General features: G+C 38.7%; 1 protein-coding gene across 1 annotated transcript; it reads right to left on the bottom strand.

The window, feature by feature from the left end:
* Nucleotides 1-2007: 2007 nt before the first annotated feature.
* jdp2a (Jun dimerization protein 2a) lies at nt 2008-14208 on the bottom strand. Its single transcript, XM_012819502.3, has 4 exons — nt 13626-14208; nt 3886-4097; nt 3515-3619; nt 2008-3119 (listed from the first exon to the last, which is right to left on the bottom strand). Exons 1-4 carry the CDS (start codon nt 13711-13713, stop codon nt 2919-2921), a joined length of 606 nt encoding a protein of 201 aa, XP_012674956.1. The 5' UTR covers nt 13714-14208; the 3' UTR covers nt 2008-2918.
* Nucleotides 14209-14278: the final 70 nt, after the last annotated feature.

A 14278-nucleotide genomic window follows, 5' to 3' on the forward strand; every position in this document is an offset into this window, starting at 1 on the left:
AGTTATTGTATTATTGGTAAAATGTTATTGTTGTCTTAAGATGATATTGTAGCATCCAATAATGCCAATCCATCAAAATGATATATATTATTATAAATATTATTACATTCACATATATTTATAAATATACTGTATATACTGTATATATATGTGTGTGTGTGTGTGTGTATATACACAGTATACAGTATATATATTTATAAATAATACACTGTACATTCAGAAAAAAACTTTTCACATTTTGTTATGTTGCAGTCTTATGATTAAACAGTTCAAATTAATTCTAAACTTTAAATCAATCTATGAAAACAGGATTTTATATATTTTTAGATAAGAGAAAAAAACTGAAATATCACACTGACATGAGTACTCAGGGCCTTTACACAGTTCTTAGTTGAACCACCTTTGACAGCAGTTAGATTCTTCTTGGGTATGATGCCACAAACTATGCACAGCTGGATTTGGGGATTTTCTACCATTCTTCTCTGCCTACCCTCTCAAGTCCTGTCAGGCTAGAGGCTAATTTCAGGTCTCTCTGATATTCCATTGGGTTCAAGTGAGGGTTCTGGCTGGGCTGTCTGAATGCACTGTATAATGGTCCATCAAAATGTAATAAAGGACAACGCCCACTCATTTAATAAAAAAACAGATTGCCTAAATGAATGAAGCAATATTAGTTTAGGAATGCATTTATTTTTTGTTGATCATTATCTTCAAATGGACAGTGTACTTTACACTGTAATCCTGTGTTCATCCTGTATTGTTCATTGAGTGCCTTACTGCCGTAATTCTATTGTTGATGAAAAGAGGGCTGAAGATGAGAAGTGGGCCTAACTGGGTATTCTAAGTAAGGCCTCTAGACTCCCACTTAAGTCTTATTAAATCTACTTCAAATTTCACTACAGAGTACGTAGTACATACATTTTTAAGTATGCCATCTAAGTGTAATAATATTGCCTTTAGTCGGCACTCCAGTTACAATAGTATGTGTTTAAGTCCCCCTTCATCACCAGCTGGCATGAACCACATTTGTTTCAAGATTTCCCTGCCCGTCTTTCCTGGGAGCCATGTAACCACTTTAGACATTTAAGTTGTGCTTCATTAATTGCTGCCTATTTCAAGCCGCTCCACATCTTACACACAACAGATACCAGACAACAGATACCAGACAGTTGCATTTATATTGAGCAATTTTTAAAACATGAGACTACTATCTTCCAATGGGACATTATGTTAGCTTATCCCAAATTATTATGTTATACTTATTCATCACTAGAAAATATTCAGCCTGAAACCATGTGCTCTGGGTAAAAGAAGACAAACATGGGATGGAATTAAGTGGCCAGCACAGCCTCAGGACCTCAGCCATACTGGCTGTTGTAGGGGTAGCTTGACTGTACTGTACAAAAAAGAGCCCATCAAGCCAAATGACCTTGTCATGAGGTGCTTCAGGTAGCATAGGATGAAATGTTTCCAGATGAATGTCTTGACTATACTTTCTATTCATGGCACAACGTATTTGAGGTATGAAAATATTAGCTTTGGTGGACAACTTTTGAATAGTTGCTTTTGAAGTAATTTAAATAATGTACCACCATCCTACCACTGGACTGGTGTGAGCCATCAGCTGTGTATCCCCTTTCTGGACATAAGGTCCATTTTTACCTGTTGATAAAAATGCCACTTCAAATGAGCATTAAGAATATAACCACTAGATGGGCATGGGTTGACAGTATATAATTACATTTTTTAAATCCCATCAGGACCATTAAGGGTATTCTACATACACTATTATACACTGTTCTGTGGACTACATAGACAACATCTGCTTCAGAATTGAAATCCTTCTCAGTGAATAACAGGAAACTGTAATAATGGGAGGAAACTGATTTGATGTCATGACTTGTTATTCGACTTGTTATTTTTAAACTGTAATGTTCAGTCCCAATTTAAGTGATCATTAGACCTGCTAATACACCCAAGTCATAATATAAATGAGATGTGAAATGCTACTGGAAAATATTGTTTTATTGTCTGCAAAATAAATGCTATCTAAATACATTTTTGATATAGAAAAGTTATTGTATAGAAAACTTGTCATGAATGGTATGGTCATTTGCATTTTTTCACAGCCATGAAACAACAACTAAATAAGACTGGAATATTAGATGAGTCTGATGCAATGCAGAGGTATGTTAAGTCTAGCAGGAGTCATCCAAACATGCAGTCAATTCTTGAGAAATATCTTTAAGAGTTGTCAATATTGCGTACAATACATATGCTTGAGCTTGACCCAAAGCTATGGAAAAATAATGTATAACCATTTGAGACAGTAATACAAAATGTATCACATCTAGTGATAGCATAAGGTAAATGTTATATAAATGTACATGTAGTATAAAAAGGATGTATATAATTGTATGTAACAAAGATGTAAACTTCATAAATGCATAAATGACGCCTGCGTCAGAAAAGAAAATATATAAACGGCAACTACGGTCCAGTACAGATCTAAATCAATACCACAATCATATTTAGACTCATTGTACATGAGCATATCCAAAAATAACACATCAAAAGAACCCAGGATCTGGAGTAATGTAGAGGTTTGTTCTAACCTACTAGATGTAGTGAGAAATGCAAAAGGCTTCGATGTCAGTAAATGACAACAAAGTAATGAAAACGTCTTGGCATCTGTGAGAAAGCCCAATTGCATTGGGCCAATTCTTTCTGTTTTTCATTTTTCTCATCAAGGGTTCAACCTCCAGGCTTGCAGGCAGGAGTGCTCCTCTGTGCCTCGGTGCAGTGCTCCAGAGTTTTGAGCTAAGTGCTTCTAGCTGGCTGGCTGGCTGGCTAGCTAGGCCTTCTGAGGCTTTGCAGTAAACATTAACCACAGTGATGGCTCAGGACACCACCCAAGCTCATAACTTGGTGTCTGCCTGCAGCTGTTCCAAGAGGGGGTTGGCCTCACTGTCAGGGGTCATGACTGTGACACTGTCCCTCCGCACAATACAAGTGGGTCGGTGTTTGTTAAGCATAAGGATCAACTGCTGACGTTCATGCTTCAGCTCTTCAATCTGGGCCTTGAGATCAGAATTCATCATCTCTAGCCTTTCCGATTCCTGTGGAAGCCAGGGAAAAAGAGGCTATTATTCTCGAAAACCAATAAGTCGTGACAGATATTACATTCTGGTAATTCCATTTCCGACAGCTGTGTTGCTGTTTAACGAATCATTGGCAAAGAAATAGCCCTGCCATTTGACTATATAAAGAACACAATAATACCTTGGTTTGAACAGCTGCTGATAGTTTGCTACTGCTAAGGCATACTAGTGATTTTATAGCACATCCTGGAGGTAAATGAAAGGGCAGTTGTACAGTGTGAACAACTGAACCATGGAAAATACCTTTGTATGTATACAGTCCTTTAGTAGTTTTCTGCCACAAAATGCAGTAAAGTATGTTGTCAGACACAAAGATAGCATACAATCATTTCTGTTTTTTGATAGTAACCGACCTGTTGCAGATATTCCGTTCTTTCCTTCTTTTTGTTTCGACATCGCGCTGCAGCCACTTTGTTTTTCTCTCGCCTTCTTTTCCTCCTGTCGTCCTCCTCATCCCTCTGAGCAAAAGCAGGAGTCAGATAATGAACAATTAATAAGGCTGTTGACATCAATGGACATTAAATCTCACATGACTGATATCTGATATAGGTATTTACACATCAACATTTTCAGAGACCTTTACAAAAAAAAAAAAAAAACACAAAAGTATCAAAGAGCAGCTAAATTGAACTGTTGAATATTCTGCTTCAAGGTAGTCAGCAGTTTCTTACTTCACCAGAGGCGACATACTGAGGTGTTCTGTCATTTGCCTCGTGGTCCTTACCTCAGCCTTCATTACCCGTTTGGCCCTCTTGCCCAGCAGGTGCAGCGGGGAGAGCATGGCACCCAGGCTGCACAGGTCAGCATACTTCAGCTGATCAGTCAGCGTCGTGGCAGAGATGCCCGTCAGCAGACCCAGGCTGGGTAAGGAGCCGGCCGCCACAGAGGGATCAGGGATCGGCCCGGGCATCATGTTACTCCCTCCCACGACCACAGCTGAGAGACAGAGTCATGGATTTTTTTTTAATTTCATTTCATTTTAGCGGTAGATTCCTCACTGGATCAGTACAAATGGTGGAATGGCGTGGCATTCAGAAGACTGCAATCAACAAGGGGGCCAGCCAAAAGTCATGCAAAATGATGTAAAGGTATCACACAGAAAACTAGTCATCATAGAGTTTTGATTCCTCACAACATAATAATTCCTTAACATTTAGGCCAAAGCAGTGCAGTGTTTAAAGTATGGGACCCCTGTGTGATAAGTAGCAGCAATTGAAATCATCACATTCAAGGAAAGCTCTAAACTTGGGCAGATATCATTTATATGATTAAACACACAGATTTCAAAGATCAGGCAAAGCAGTTCTTTCCCTGGCAAGAAATAGCCCACCAGTGGACATTGGAAAGGTATGAGAGAAATACATTCATGACACTTATACAGTACACAACATGAGCAAATACACCAGTGTATTCACATAATTGTCGAAAGATCCAAAATTATATCACCATACAGTAAGTGCATTACTTGAACATTAGGGTATTTGCTCTTATGTAAAACTGTTTAAATTTAGTATATTAAAATCGGATATAGCATTCAAAGGCCCACTACTACCTACAGTGCACCTACAGTGCACAGATAATCCACCAGAGGGCAGAAGACGTGTCAGATTGCATACAACAGGTTTTTAAGTACAGTATTGATTATGACAATGTAAGTCGTGAAGCAAGTATGATTCAACAGTCATTATAGGGTTAAGTAAAACAAACATGCCATACGTTGGATAAACAGAAGAGGGTGCATTTACACTAATATTGGTAAACCGATATGAGCAGGCTGATAAACCAATATGGACTGCTAAGTGACAAGAGAGGCCAAATGTGGCTGCTGTATTGGCAAAACCAATATAATATATGGCCTCTAGTTCCAAGAATTAAAAAATGCTCCGACCTTAAGATGTAATGGTTAAGCCATACTTCATTGTTCTGTGAAGACACCATGAACAGTAGTTTCAAAGTAATGTGCAGTTACTTACCTTTCCCACATTTTGATATTAGTCACATTTAATATATTTCAGACCCTACCAATCTTTTGAATCAATAAACCAAGGTTATGTACTTGTTATATAAATAACAAAATAGGCAGCGATCATCAGGCTTTTAAGCACAATGTGGTGCTACCCAAATAGCAAAAGACTGAATGATTTTGTAAATGTTCTGTAAGGAATCCGAACCATGTCAGATGAACCAGGAAAACATGGTGTAATTTGTAATACGCGACATCTTATGGATGATTTGTTTGAAGTTGGGTAAATAGCTTCTATAGGCCATTATTAATGAGACAACAAAATTCCATTAAGATTGGCCAATCACACAAGCATGTATTAGCTGCTGAATTTTGATTGGCCATAGGTAACCATTTTGTTGAGCAAGCCAAATGGAACTTATGAGGAGATGTGATCAAATGTAGCCAAGTATAAGCATACAAATTTCTGAATTTTAGCTAAAGTGGTTCCTGAGATATTGAAATGTGTCAGTTCCCCCCATGAAAAAAATTCACAAAATTTGGTGTTCATCCAAAAAGTTATATAGTAATGCAGCGTGAACTTGGTATCTTTACATCACAAGATATTGGCGAGTGAAGCGGGAGATTTTTGCATTGAACTTCATTCGGTGTTTCCTAGAAGAGAACTAATCATAACAATTACGTATTTTTTGACAAAATGGTTGTCAAACTATTGCCCCAAAAGTGCTTTGAGCCTATCCCACTTCAGGGGGTGTTAGAACAAAGGGGCACATCCATCTAGTAGGGACACAAACCTTATATTCTGTATCAGCCTTTTGGGGCTACAATCACGCCAAGTTCAATGTGGATTGATGAAATTGAAGTAAATTATATCATTGACCAAAAAACAAACAAACAAAAAACACTTTGACAAATACAATTACCAGAACTTTGATTATATTTACAAAGTTTGAGTCAAACATATGAACTATTTAGACAAATTCTGTTTAAAAAGGTGAGTTTTTTTTTTAACGCTTCTTGAATGTACCAAAGGTGTCGCTGAAATAGACAGCACTGTAATCCCACCACTGAGGTGCCACGAACAAAAAATAGTCTTGAAAGCAATCTCTTGCTAGGGAGAGAAGGCAAACACATCAGTGGAGTGCAGAGAACAGAGCGAAGTGGTCGAGAGAGAGATTAAAGCAGAATCACAGCATTTAAATAGGCTGGGGCCGACGCTATAGGCAAGAGTGAGAGAGAATAAAGCAGACTCACAGCATTTAAATAGGCTGGTGCCGACTCTATAGGCAAGAGTGAGAGATTTAAATTAAATTATGGCAGCAACAGAGGGCTAGTAAAGGGTTAAAGAATGTGTCCCTGTTTGGCTCAAAGACCAAACGCCCTGCTGCATCATCTGCATTGTCTCACCACACATACAGGCAGGCCCACTAAAACTAGTCTTGAAATAAGCAGGGCCTGCACAAGGTTTGTAGCATATTGTGTGATCTTTAGAATAGTATTCAGTATGCACCGACAAGACCTTGAGACAGCAGCTACATGCCCAGAGAAATTAAGGTGGTCATCAATCATAAGACCCAAGTTTCCTGCTGTTTTAGTTGGGGTTAATGGATGCTAATAATGCAGTTAGGTAACTTTGTAACATTGGAAGGGGTTCAAAAAGTAGTTTCTCACATAATGAATATGTACAAAGTTGGGCATTTTAATAGCATGACTATCAAGCCTGCCAAGACCCAAGAAAGGGCATTTCAAATGCTCTTCATAATCTGATGTTTTCATAAGGCCTCAGATTCCATCATATGATTCACAGAAAACAGATATGCTGGAATGACCTTTTAAATGGTCTTTTACTAGCTCTTCATAGATGTCTTGTCTAGCCAATCCGTAACTAATGCATAGTCTGTAGTCATAGTAGGTATCAAAAAGTATTGTCTGAATAGCAAAAAAAATAACATTGCTGATAATGGACATTTTTCATAAAACTATGCACTTGAAGGAAACCATTATCCCATTATTTTACAGTTTGAGATGGATGGTCCCCAATTATATTTCACTATATAACAATGGGCTGTCCTGTATTTGTATTGTAGGTAGTCACCAGAGGGCGATAAAAACAAGGTGGCTTAACTTTTGAGGCCAGCTCCCAACATCCACTTTTTTATGTCAGTTGCTTGTTGCTCAATTGCTCAGTTACATCCTCAGCTTACTCTTAATATGTCCCATGTGCTTGTCTGGAATATTTGAATTAGTCTGAACATATAATGAAAGCTGGCCATGTAATCAAACAGCAGCTGAACCTGGTACTAAAGATCATAATAATGTCAAAATAACAGAAATGATCAGGGAAACCCCAAGTCATCAAATTCCCCTTTCACCAGCTGTCTCTCACAAATGGTGTCTGCGGTGTGTGCAGTGCAGAAGTAGTACCCATGGCGATCAGACAAAGGGAGCACTCCTAGAACTATCAAAATAGGTGATCAGAACCACAGAACAAGCTGCACAATGCTAATAGTATATCATGCAGACCAAAAACAATAGTTGGTATGATACCCACTCAAATGTCCAGACAATCTGTTTTAATAAATGACAGCCTTACCAGCTTGCTTATACATGCACATAGTGCCTCTGATCCCACTGTAGGTTTTCCCTAGCATTAGCACCAAGACCTCCCAAGCAGGTCCAGTGCTGCTTAATCCTCATCTTTCAATAACAATCTGTGTGAATCCAAACTACAAAGGGGGCCAGAAAGGACAATCAAACATAAAAATAATGACATTGTGAAATATCTATCTCTGTTCTCTTTTTAGGCTGGCATTATGATGTACAGAGCTGCAGAGACAACTCAGTTTTCTGAAAAGCTCTTGCCACCATATGTAAATTACTTTTATTAACTCAGAAAAAAACATCTTACTCTCTGCCTATTGCTGACACTGTAATAGACGCATATACCACAACCTAGCTTTGCTTTAAATATAATAATACTATTAAGAATCCATCTGGCAGAAATCTGGTAAAACATTTACATTTTATTTGCAACAAATTTGCAATTTGTTGTAGTTTGTAGGGGTTTGTGCAGACATCTAAAATGAAACAGAAAATGTCCTGGGCAACCGGAGAAATGGGTTGGAGAAAAGAGGCGATTCATTCTGTCTTAATCATAGAAATAAGACTTGTGCACTGGGCATCTGAGCAGGGGCCCACAAGAGGCATACTTGTGGTTTTAGGTACATTCATTGCATGCACATGTATGGTGTAAGTTGCAGTCCAGTACTCAGCACCATTATATTCTTTCTTTCCTCTCTCTCTCTCTCTCTCAAACCTACTGTGCACAATATCAAACCAACTAGATGTGCTTCATTATTTTCAAAGTTGTTATATCCTTTCATATACATAAATGAACAAATGAGTTTCAGTGTCTTGCTCAAGGACGCTTCGACAGGGAATCAAACTAGCAACCTTCTGATTACTAAACGACTTATCTACCTCCTGTCCCACTGTCGCCCCACTGTATAAAAGTATGACAAATTAAATTTGTATTTTATTTCACTCTAGGTTTTTGCAGGGCAGACATGACAAAATATTACAGAACAACAATTAACAAAGAGACTAGTTCCATGTTTCAAAATCAACAAGTGGTGCTCCTCCCGGGCTACACAAGTTTCAGTCAAAAAATACTAACATACTGACCTTCTTTGATTTTAAGCAACGTTAGAGGTGATAATGTTTCTATCTGTGCTTAACATCCTCTTACAAACAGTACTTGCACAACTGCACAACTGGTTCTTACCAAAGTTGTCATGCCACTACAAAAAAGGGCCGAGGGATCTATTGCCTAGTAAGCGAGGAGCTCATTTACAAAAAGGTAGCAGTCAAAAGTACCAGTTCCATTTACGTGAATTTTTTTTACAGACTAACCACCCTTACCAATTCACAAGTGACAAATGGTGGTGGGCCCATTCTGTTTATGATTTTCCAGGTTTGTGGTCATCACCTTCGACATTGACCTTTTTGTTAGACAACCAACAAATCATCTTGTTTAAGTTATTAAGGTTTTTTTTTCTGCATTTATCTTAAAACCAAAATGTTCCCACAACAGTACTGTTATCTACAACTAAATCAAATGTGAATGTGAATGCCTGCCCATCAATTTGGTGCAGTGAAGTGAAAGAAATGTCATTTAATCTAATAGAATATGCCTATCAGAATGCATGGGGACAAACCGGAAAAAGATTATACGATATTTTGGCTGTAATATCGGTGTGTGTGTGTGTGTGTAGCTGTAGGATGCAGTCACTGTGCTTTGCAGTTAGTAAACATCACACCGTAAGACACATGCTAGCAACATCTCACCCATGAGTTTTAGCCTCTTTGCTGGCACGCCCACCTCCCATGTCCAAGTTTGAGAGAACAAGTCTGGTGTGTTGTCTACACAATGTAGGGAACATTGGTACTGTGACAAGGATGGGAGTGAGGTTTGGGGAGGTAAGTGCAATGGTAGCCAGCAGGTAGAGAGCTGTGCAGTGAGTAAACCTCACTCCCTGACACCTTAAGAGACGTGCTAGCAACAGACACTAGCACCCATGGGTTTTAGCCTTCCTTGCTGGAACTTACACTTCCCATGTCTGAGGTTGTGTGTTTGAGTCCTGTGTGGGACTGTGCTGTCTACTTTTCACAGGAAAATAGGGCTGTTGAATTTTTTAACAGCAAAGTTCTTATCTGTGCATTTGTATGGACCTGGCAACTTTGATCATGTGTTATCGCATGCATGAAGAGATCAAATACAAACATTCAAGCAATCTTAACTTTATGTCTTAGCTTATTTACAAGATTTAATTTCAATAAGATAGTCTACATTGTCAATAGTGAATAACCCTTCTAATAATGTCAAATGTTGCAGTTGGTTCAGATACAAACAAACACACCACAGCACAATATTTATATCTGGGAAAACTGGTTTGTTGGCGTGGAGTGGAGTGGAGAAATATTATATCCAGAAAGCACACATTTTTCTATAAGAATGCTCTGGTACAGGTACAATTGTGCATTAGCTGTGAATATTGTCTGAAAATCTGTCAGAAATGGATCATATATAACAATATGCTTTTTTCCCCCCGTGATTATCTGGTAGCAAATAACACCAAAACACATGTCTTTGAGTGAAGCAACACGTTATTATTATTATCAGTATTATTAGGATTCCTCCGCCAGGGGGGTATTCGTCGTAGCTCGCTAAGCGGTTTAGCGAGCTAATTTTCAGGCTAAGATAAAAAACGCCCCTCTTTTTGGTTCGTGGAAGCAACTTTTGATAAATCACCATAGTTACATATCGATTAGCACTAACCTACTCCAGGGCAGGCTAACTTAAGTGTAGCTGGATAAGCTTGCCACACCCCCGGAAAAAGGAGGGATCCCATTGACCAAGGACTGATATTAGAGTTAGATTAGCGGAGGGAGAGAGTTCTTTGCGATCGCCAAGATCCATTATTCTTGTATGAGCGCTACCGATTCAGCCGACAAGGAATCATTAATTTACAAAACCTTCTCGAGTCATTTATTGCAAACACCACAGTCGAACATTGACGGTCTTGCGCTTTTTTGCGAGTGGTACATTTTTGTAGTGTCGGTGATGCGGAGAACAAAGCACTCATAATTATATGAGTGTTATTAGTACACCATAGCATATCATTATTGTAGAAAATGATTAAGGTGGACTCATGATAAGAATAGAGAGAAATACAGACAATTTATTTTCACTGCTTCAATTTATTGCATTTGTTATTAATACATTTAGTCATTTAACAGACGCTTTTATTCAAAGCGACTTCCAAGGAAATGTAAAACTACATCGAGGAAGGAGATGAGGGGATTTTAACTAGCAACCATGCAGATTCAAACCGGTAGAGGAAACCTCTGCACCAGTGGACACTTGCCGTCAGGTATTCATACATAGATATCACCCTATAAACATCCCAACACACCTTGCTCTCACAGCGGTGGTGGTGTTGAATTTTGCCATGATTATGGTCTTGTATTCTTCATAAGCGTTCATGTTCATCTCCTACTCGCCAGCGGAGAAAAAAAGAGCCCTTTTCTTTGAGTTTAGAACCATTATACCGTTAGAAAATCATGGTTTTGGTGATCGACCTTTCCTGCCTTTTGAAGTAGGACGTGCACGCGCAAATGCCATGATAACTTTAGCCTGGTTGAAATTAACCACATGATTAGGATGCGGATCAGCCGTTAACAAACCGATATTTGCTGTTCTCAATCAGCTCGCTAATCTTAACGGGCTAAAAGGCCAATTGATTAACTTAGCTTCAATCCTACGACGAACGTACCCCAGGAGGAAACCTATTGTTATTGTAGGCTTTCTTATTATTATGTTTGTACCATGGGAGTCAATGGCAGCCCCTAGAACCGTATGGTAACTTTTTCTGAAATTTGGCACACTCATTAAGGACAGTCCCTTCTTTACTCACACCAAGTTTCATGTCTCCCACTAGACCACATTAGCGCCACCAACGGGTCAAAGTTGGACTTTTGTTAACACTGTAACTTTCAAACCGTTTAAACCGATTTTCAAAAATGAGGTACCATTGGATTCCTTGGATCAAGACGAATTCAACGTTTAATGGCGCCAATTTTCGGTTATATAGATTTTCCTTTATTTCCGGTTTTATCAAAAACCTTTGAAAGCCTACTCCTCCTACAATGTTTGTCAAATCTTCTTCAAAATCACTAGAGAGGATCTTCAGACCAAGCCTCACAAAACTTATTCAACAAACAAATTTTGATCCTCACAACCGTTTGTCCGGTACAGCCACTCAAATTCAGCAGAAAAGCAGCTAAACAGAAAGTGAAGTGATATCTAAGCAAATCTTTGATATATCAAACTGGGTGTCAGTGGTACAGGGGTAGAGAAGTTGTCTAGTAATCAGAGGGTTGTTAGTTCAATTCCCTGTTGAAGCGTCCTTTAGCAAGACACTTCTTTCTTTTCTTATTTCCCTTCTTCACTCTTCTTTCCTCTATTCTTTCCTTCTGGTGTGTGCATGATGTTTAGTGCTGACTATACATGTTACTATACACATTATTTAGGTGGAGGCTTTGGTAACCAGGTCAAATCAAAACCAGCACCATCATACCACTTCCTATGAAAGAGTTAATTTTAACGAATGTACATGTATAAATTATTACGGTCAACTATACGATTAAGTAACTTGCACAAATATGACACAATAAAAGCAATTAAAAATGAGGACAACAAATCTTCTACAGCTTGGCTAAGTCCTAACTATGCACCCCCAGCTCAACTCTTCTGCTAGGATCACAATCTGAAGCTTCCACTTCCATAAAAAAGTAAGGTCGGCCTACTGTAGGATCCTAAACGTAATGCAAGAAAGAGCAAGATAATCAAAATACGCTGTAGGACAATCTTTTGCATAATCAGTCATAAATTATTATTATTAACAATATTATGCGATTTCTTATTTAATATGCCTGTTGGTCCATTTTTGCAGTGCCAATCAACAATCAGGGGGATTGGTTTAGTTGCTGACAAATGAGTTACCTTTCATTTATAAAGGATGCTGCATTCTAGCCGTTACATCTCCATTATATAAGGTACCGTATGGGACATTGAGGAAAACTGAACAGGAATTTGCAAAGGACTTTGTTGAGGTGAAAGTGTTAAACCTCATCTCTGGTAATTAATGAATGAACCCAATTAATTTAAGTTGCATCAACTGCCATTAGCCACAGCCGATGTGATCCCAATGGAGCAGTTCTAATGCAATGCATAGAGAATGTGTAATGGACACAATTCAGATTGAGTTATCCTGTGGACTCTATCCATCCTAATTTTATGAATCACTAAACACTTTCCCTTGAGTTTTCTTGCATCACCACCCCTGACAGTGTTAACAATGATGTCAAAAATGCTACACCCATAACTATTATCCAGCAGCACACCATGAGGACACTTCATTTCAGGAACAGTTGTTTAGCCAGTGATGCTGGGTAGCTATAATATAAAAACTCGTTGCTATAACAGTAGGCCTAAAGTAGTTTGATGTCCTATACAGTTAAGATTAATGACGGGCAGCGACCGGTAGATAAAGTAGGCTACTTTTCTGATAAAGCCTACACTTTCTCCATATGTGGGTAGACACTCCAGTGTCATGACTTGAAGCGGAAGTTAATCGTCAGAAAGGCATGTAACGTTAGTCTACCCTTACATAACATCACCACCAGAAGCAAGGTGACTAGACTCTCAATGGTCTCTTCTCGTAAAATCGTCAATTTACCGTTAATCGATTCGTTGCAAGTTGCTTTAACATAAACGGTTGTGAATATAATCAATACTAATGAAGTAAAACTTGGCAATTCTCCTACCTATGTTGGAAATTTCAGGAAATAGTAGGCTACGTTACAAGTTTAACTGCAACGTGAGCATGGCGCTTAGAGCGATCCTCCACACCGAAAGTTAATAAAACTTTTTTTATTACCTGGAGTGGTTTCCGTGTTCAGCAGATATCCTTTTTTCGGATCAGCAGAGGGTCTCGAGTAGATTTTAAAAAGTGGATATCGTTGCATCAGCCCGTTTCTTTACCGATCCCTATTTTGAGGATTTGGGAATGCGGAAGTCGGTTGCTGTGCCTGCCAGACGAACGCAGGGATGGACAGACGCAACATGACAAAACCAAAGGGCCAGTGAAGTGAAGGAAGAATCGCACGCTCCTCCCCTTGGAAACCAGAAAACAAACATATCATTGATGCTTTTCTGCTGAAAAGACCATTGGACAGAAACGTAACCTTACATATAGGCCTACGACGCCCTTCGCTTTGGCGGGGATTTTAACATAAACGTGGATGTGGAATTTTACTGTTCAAACATTGTAGACCCTTATGAGTCATCAAAAAATGCATATGCTGAAGTGACCCCTCCTGGACATCAGATTAGGTGGAGAATTTATACATTATTTTCACATGGGGCCTTCTCTCTTTTATGTAGTTATACTATATGGTTGAATTATGAAAAGGTCATAAGTCACTTATTAATACTTTTAAATCGTGATCATGAATCATAATCAGCATAGTCTTCTTTGTTGCCTTCCTTTTTACTATGAACTATAGACACCAAGAACACAAATCAAATAGG

Source organism: Clupea harengus, chromosome 14 (assembly GCF_900700415.2).
Source record: "Clupea harengus chromosome 14, Ch_v2.0.2, whole genome shotgun sequence".
Lineage (NCBI taxonomy): Eukaryota > Metazoa > Chordata > Actinopteri > Clupeiformes > Clupeidae > Clupea > Clupea harengus.

Coding starts and splice junctions, on each gene's coding strand:
- jdp2a (XM_012819502.3), bottom strand. CDS start 13,713: ATGCAACGATATCCACTTTTTAAAATCTACTCGAGACCCTCTGCTGAT. Junction 3,620..3,885: donor AACGGGTAATGAAGGCTGAG/GTAAGGACCACG, acceptor GCTTTTGCTCAG/AGGGATGAGGAGGACGACAG. Junction 3,120..3,514: donor GAACGGAATATCTGCAACAG/GTCGGTTACTAT, acceptor TGGCTTCCACAG/GAATCGGAAAGGCTAGAGAT.